This window comes from Eleutherodactylus coqui, chromosome 2 (genome assembly GCF_035609145.1).
Source record: "Eleutherodactylus coqui strain aEleCoq1 chromosome 2, aEleCoq1.hap1, whole genome shotgun sequence".
NCBI lineage: Eukaryota > Metazoa > Chordata > Amphibia > Anura > Eleutherodactylidae > Eleutherodactylus > Eleutherodactylus coqui.
The window spans coordinates 51,667,009-51,673,823 of NC_089838.1; the positions used below are offsets into that span (position 1 = coordinate 51,667,009).

At 44.8% G+C, this 6,815-nt stretch overlaps 1 protein-coding gene across 2 annotated transcripts in view; it reads left to right on the top strand.

The window, feature by feature from the left end:
* Nucleotides 1–4,045, top strand: part of B4GALNT3 (beta-1,4-N-acetyl-galactosaminyltransferase 3) — a 51,826-nt gene extending 47,781 nt beyond the window's left edge. For both annotated transcript variants that reach the window (XM_066590919.1, XM_066590920.1), the window contains 6 exons: nt 1,228–1,529; nt 1,769–1,922; nt 2,422–2,494; nt 2,713–2,866; nt 2,981–3,107; nt 3,389–4,045. In XM_066590919.1, the coding sequence (XP_066447016.1) occupies nt 1,228–1,529; nt 1,769–1,922; nt 2,422–2,494; nt 2,713–2,866; nt 2,981–3,107; nt 3,389–3,509 (931 nt within the window). In that variant the 3' untranslated portion in view covers nt 3,510–4,045. The remainder of the gene's footprint in view (nt 1–1,227; nt 1,530–1,768; nt 1,923–2,421; nt 2,495–2,712; nt 2,867–2,980; nt 3,108–3,388) is intronic.
* The last annotated feature ends 2,770 nt before the right edge of the window (nt 4,046–6,815 follow it).

A 6,815-nucleotide genomic window follows, 5' to 3' on the forward strand; every position in this document is an offset into this window, starting at 1 on the left:
GCTAGAGGCAGTACAACAGGGTACTAGAGCCTCTCATGCTCGACTGTATCACAGCTTGCATCCAAGCTAGAGGCGGTACAACAGGGTACTAGAGCCTCCATTGCCCGTCCATATGACATCTCGTATCCAAGCTAGAGGTGACCCAACAGGGTACCAGAGCCTACATGCCCGTCTGTATCACCTCTTGCATCCAAGCTAGAGGCAGCCCAACAAGTTACTAGAGCCTCCAAACCCACCCATATCACATCTTGTATCCAAGCTGGAAACAGGACTAAAGGAAGCGGTATAACAGAGTACTACAGCCTCCATGCCTGCCCATATCACATTGTATATGAAAGCCAGAGGCGGTCCAACAGAGTACAAGAGTCTTCATGCCTGGCCGTATCACATCTTTTGTTCAAGCTAGAGGCAGCCCAACAGGGTACTAGAGCACCATGCCCACCCATATCACATCTTGTATCCAAGCTGTAGGTGGTACAACAGGGTACTAGAGCCTCTATGCCCTCCCGTATCACATCTTGTATCCAAGCTAGAGGTGGTACAACAGGGTACTAAAGCCTCCATGACTGTCCATATGACATCTTGTATCCAAGCTATATATACTAGGTATATCTAGGGGAGGGATATTACTGACAATGAGTGTGTGTGTAGATTTTATATATATATATATATATATATATATATATATATATATATATCCACACACACACACTTCTTACAGTGCAAGAATATGACTGTGTATGCATACACTCTTTCTAGGGGTGGGATTGGTTGTGACAATAACTGTATATATAAGAATCTATACCATGGCCATGAGAACCAATCTGTATGCCTAGAACATGAGGACTGATACATTTATATAGTTCACAAAAACAAAATGTTCTATCTAGAAGTGAACTGATTTATATACCAAGAACATAAGAACTAAGACTGTGAGGAACAATCTCTATATCTAGAACTTGGGAGCCAATCTGCAATATCCAAGAATACTCATCTAATCTAATCCATCACTTAAGGGTCAGTATGTGAGGGGTAGTAACATATAGACGCTGCAGCTCTGCCGCAGCACAGAGTATTTCAGAAGAGGAGTGTGCAGATCCCGTGAGGGCAGCAAGCTGTCCGCTGATCATAGTGATACTGACCCGCTGTGTATGGAATGATCTGGGGGATTAGATTGGACCGTCCAAATAATATACTTGTCTAACATCCATCTTGCTTTGCTCGCAGGATGTATAAACTCCACAAGATTATTAATATAGAGAAGCACCTGGATTACGCACGTGGGAGTCGATATTTCCTGGACGTGGAGTTTAGAGACAGACTGAACCATCCTGTGAGATTTGCTCATTATGTCTTTGCCCCCGGCTGGACGGGACAGACCAAGGAAGTGCGCGAGCGGCAGAGGGACATGAGGAGTAAGATGTGGGGGGCACGGCGGAGACTGATGGCAAATGAGCAGCAGATGGAGCTGTGCTGGCCTATTGGTCTGGTCTGGAACCCACTGGCTATGGTCTATTTTATAGTGCCAGGTGAGTGGCAGATACATGTAATAAGACTCATAAACCTTGTAATCTACCTGCTTAGTGACTCCATGATACAGGAGTGGGGGCGCCACTGCTACTTAACTAGGCAGATCTAACTTTCCTGAGGCTAAGAAAGCTATAGAGGTGGCCATATTTGACATTTTAGGGGTGAATGGTCGTAGGCTGTGGAGAGGGGGTTCAAAAAATATAAAATGATGTCCAGAAATGTTTGCAATTCTTTGTAGTGAAAAACCAGGCTCGCTGGGTGCGGAGGTTTATCTGGGACATGGAGCTCTTGTATCAGACCACAGGGGACCCCAACTTCAGCGTCATCATTGTGGACTTCAGCAGCAACGACCTAAATGTTCGGGAGGCCTTGAAACGGTCCAGTTTACCTCGGTAAGGAGAGAAATTATCTTTCCATCTAAAGCACTCATAGTGGTCATGGCTACTTTCTTCTCAAATAGAGCTTCAAATCCTCCGCATAGATATGGAGCTATATGACAAAAATCTGGCTACTTGCAGTCACCACTAGGGGGAGCTCCCTGCAAACATATTTGTACATCCACCACTAGAGAGAGCACACTACAAAGAGATTTATACAGTCAGCACCAGAGGGATCCCACTACATACTGTACATATTTATACAGGCACAGCTATAAGGAGCATGCCACATAAGGTTTTATTATTGAAATCCCCCTAGTGGTGGCGGCAGGTGGCTGGAATTTCCTTCCCCGTGGCATGAACCTAGACAAGACCATTCTTGCATTACAGTCATGTCACCTTTCACCTCAAAAAAGAATGGAAAGTAGGGACAAAAACAGCCATTCTTACTGGATGTGGTACTAACCACAAGGGGACGCTGTATTTAATACTGATCATCTTTTGTGTTCTGCAGATATCAGTTTGTAAAACTTGAGGGAAACTTTGAGCGTTCTGCAGGCCTACAGGCTGGAATAGACCTGGTGATGGTGAGTCTGGTGAAGTCTCGGGCCACAGTGTAAATTAATGGGGTGTTAACCCCATATACCTACACAGACCTGCAGTCAGGTCTCTGGGAAAGCTGAATGACTACTTGCTTTAGCAGATATCCCCTAGACACATCAGAGAGCACGATTGAAGACCATTTGTTTAGTAATGTCAGACCAACATGACCTCCATATTATTAACCCTATCCTATCCCCTCCAGAACCCTCACAGTATCCTCTTCCTGTGCGACCTTCACATGCATTTTCCTTCGTCAATCATTGACTCGGTGCGTACTCACACGGTGGAGGGTAAGATGGTGTATGCCCCTATTGTAATGAGGCTGAACTGCGGAGCTTCTCCTCGCTGGCCTGAAGGTGAGATCTGGGCTCTGCTTGTATTATTATAAGGTTATATTTAAGTCTCCCTCCTCCCCATTTAGACCATTCCATTCAGGTGGGGGACCTTAATTAGGTAACATTGTTCTGCAGGATACTGGGAGGTGAATGGATTCGGTCTGCTGGGAATTTACAAGTCTGACCTGGATCAGATTGGAGGAATGAACACTGAAGAATTTCGGGACAGGTGGGGAGGAGAAGACTGGGAGCTGCTGGACAGGTAAGAGGTTTAAAGGATAACTCCGCCTACAAAGTTATGATGAGCTTGGATGGGACCAGGGGGCGGGCACTAAGAAGGCAACACCCCAGAGCAACATCACAGAGACAGGAAAATCGTTTTAGCTGAAGATTTTGTTCTGATTTGCTGTAATTTTTCAAGATCAACAAGCTCATTTCTAATAATGGTGGTCAGATCGCAAATCAGTCTGCTAACCATTAACTATTAGATACCTGTGCAAAATTTCATCCTGTAATGAGACTATTTCTTTGTTTTCCCAATAGGATAATATATGCTGGGCTGGAAGTAGAACGATTGGCAGTCCGGAACTTTTACCACTATTTTCACTCCAAGCGTGGCATGTGGAACCGCCAGACAGTGACAAACATACAGCAGGAGGTCTGAAAAATGTTGCGTTTATTGGAGTGAAAGTGGGAGACACTCGGTCACCCCAACATCCACCTCAGCTCTACGTCATGATGCAGAGTTCCACCTGTAGTTTTATATGGAGCAAAGGAACCTTGGTCATTGCAGATACATTTGATGCTACTTGCCCTTCAGGAGCAACAATTGGACATGCCACATTGGGCAAGAAACTCTGCATAACTGACATTGACCCACCGTCATGGCTGTTCTGTATAAGCCCAGTTGGAGGGGTCGTATGGACTGGGTCGGCACTTGGATCTGCAAGGAACATAAGAGTGTTTAGAGCCTGGAAAAAGTGCCTTACGGTGTATGAAATCTCTTCTAGGGACTTGAATGGGATGGAGGTGCAATACCAAAGCCAGCCTATAGACAAGAGTGTCGCTGCTTCTGAAAGAGGCAGCCATTTTATTCTAACCTCATACAACAAATTTGGAGACATTTTCTGTTCGCTGCAAAAATGTAGGACAAATTTTTACAAAAATTAAAATGGTTTTCGTGTTTTTTATTTATAATTACTTTGGTAGCAAACTGGAGCCTCGTATTTTCACTGCTTATATAGCTTGTATTTCATAATATAGGCAACGCCCCATGTTTATTACAGGGGGCTCATATCAACATCAGGGGCTGATGGTGACTGTGTCTGGAGGAGTAGAGATAAGATCCTTTACACTAGAGCGGTATAGAGAAGGTCATCTCCACCGGCCCTGTAGAAAGAAGCTTCTCTACATCAGCGCATAGTATACAGAAACTCTCCGCCACCAGCGCAGTGTAGGGAAGCTCCTCTACATGATCGCATCATAAAGAAAGTCCTCTCCATTGGAGCAGTGTAGAGAAGCTGCTCTCCACCAATGCAGCATAGAGTCAACAGACATTGTCAGAGAAATTCTAAGTACAGCACCAATCAGGCCCACCCCACTTGTCCCGCTGGACAGGGGTAAAGAAGAAAACACCACACGGAGGTCTGGTATCGTTCCTCACACGGGGACATGACTGCGCTGCGCGCTTTATTACAGATTACATGAGATCTTATACCCTTTGGTCTCATCACTAGAAATGGGTGATGGGCTCATTGGCTAAAATTCACAGCATAACCATATATGGGAAGTCCGGATTTCCGGCCTGAGACAGTGAAAGTTCAGATGCATAGTTGAACATCTTGATATGGCGCTTCTGGGAAAACAGCCAAGTACACGCGGCCTTCGTCTGGTTCTTCTTTGCTGTACATTTTGTCTTCGCCTGGCAAGGCCTTTGGAATATCTGATGTAAGGCGACATATAAGTTTTTCTCATTTTAGCTTTGAATAGAACTTGCATACAGGTATAAAAGCATAAAGAACATATGGCAATATATACATATACCCTCACAAACCCCCCTAAAAACTCATATGGAGATCAAGCATCAGACCTTGCACTCTTCCTTGGTCGTCTCTCCCTTGCGTCAGGGTTTCTCCACTGCCCGTAAGGCCCTACTCCTAGGAGGGGGATCCCTACCTCACCTCAGAAGGAGGCCATGGATTCCCTGGGCTTATTTCCGGGCATCCATACCCTCTATCTGTACGAGTTAACACCCCACAGGGTGTGCCCTCGCCGGAACCTAAGGTCTTCTGCACTATCCCTAGGCAAATGGGAAGTCCACTGACAGTCCATCTTATGAGACCGGGGCAGGCGCAGCACTAGTACATTTCTCCATTCTTCTGGTAACGTACGTGGTTGGCACTATCGGAACTGGCTCTTCATCTTTTTCAAACAAGGGAAATTTTGGTGTCACATTATCCAGTCCCTTACTCATACTCTTTTTGATCAAAGGGATAATACACGTACAGGAAATTACATACCCCACCTCTTTCTGCTAAAATCATATCCAGGGCCACTCTATTTTGGAACGCCATGGATGCAGTGGGCCCTAACTGGTCAGCTAACCCTTGTAAAGCATCTCTGGTGTAGTTTACAAACCTCTGCTGATTGTAATAGATATAATTCATCCAATCTACATTATTATTAACAGTGACAATAGCAAATAAGGACTCAAAACCTGCTTTAACCTGATCTCTAGAATTAAATTAATCTGGCACCCCCCTTGGCACTCCTATTACATCTATGTATACATGTGGATCAAAGTTACCACCTGGAGTGTCAACTTCCCTCTTAGCACGATGCGGTGTTGGATTCTCACCCTCAGTGTAGCCTTTATATTGCACATCTGATTGTATTAATTTGTTCTGATCCCTGAAACGGGGCTAGTGTACAGTAGTCAAAGGTGTGTGTTAGAGGAATTGTACCACATTATAGCATGTAAAGGATATGCAAGATCATTAGTTTTTTCTTCAGTGCGAAGTGTGGATCCAAGTGGACTTTCCTTTGAGCTTGACTGCAGTTGGGGTGGTGAACAACATCTGGTAAGGACATTTAAACCAGGTCTCTCTCTCAAACTTTTCCACATAGACCCTGTCACCTGGTTTTAGATTGTGACACTCATCTGTAGGACCTGGGAGAAAAGCAGAGACTGCAGAATGCATTATTGACAATTCCTTGGAGAGGCTTATGACAAAATTAACAAGAAAATCATTCCCCAAACTCTGATACTGTGGCATGTATCCTCCGGAGAAAAGAAAAACTAATGAACGACACTCAATTCAAAATTTGCCCATTTCCTCTATTGTCTTTTGTATCTACTTTCCCACTACTCCGCGGATGGTAGGGTGTGTGAAAAGCCTGGAATATACCCAAAGCAGACATGATGTGTTGCATTATTTCACCTGTGAAGTGTGTACCTTTGTTTGACTTAATCACTTCCGGTACCCCGTATCTGCGGATTACCTCATTCATGAGCTTCTGTACGGTTACCTGCTTATTTACCTTGGTAACAGGGTAGGTCTCCGACCTGAAAAACATCAACAACAACAAGCACATATTCATGCTTCCCAACAAGTGGGAGCTGAGTGTAGCCAATTTGCAATCCCTGAAATGGGTAGAGTGGTCTAGGCAAGTGTGATGTGGCACATTTACTTCTGCCCTGTTGCTTACGGCAAAGATCATGCAAAATTGGACAAATGATGCAGCAGCTGCAGAAAACCCAGGAGCCACCCATCCTTGTTCAAGTGTCGACATCATTGCTGCTTTGAGAGGTGCGTCTTTCCTTGCATCAGCTGGGCCATCATGGGGCACAGGGACCGTGGTGGGCAAGTGCTGTTGACTGTTCACCATATGCCGTCCCTTTTTAGTCCATTTGTCTTTTTCTTCCTTGCTGGCTTGTAACTGTAAAGTCTTTAGCATATCAAAGTCCAAA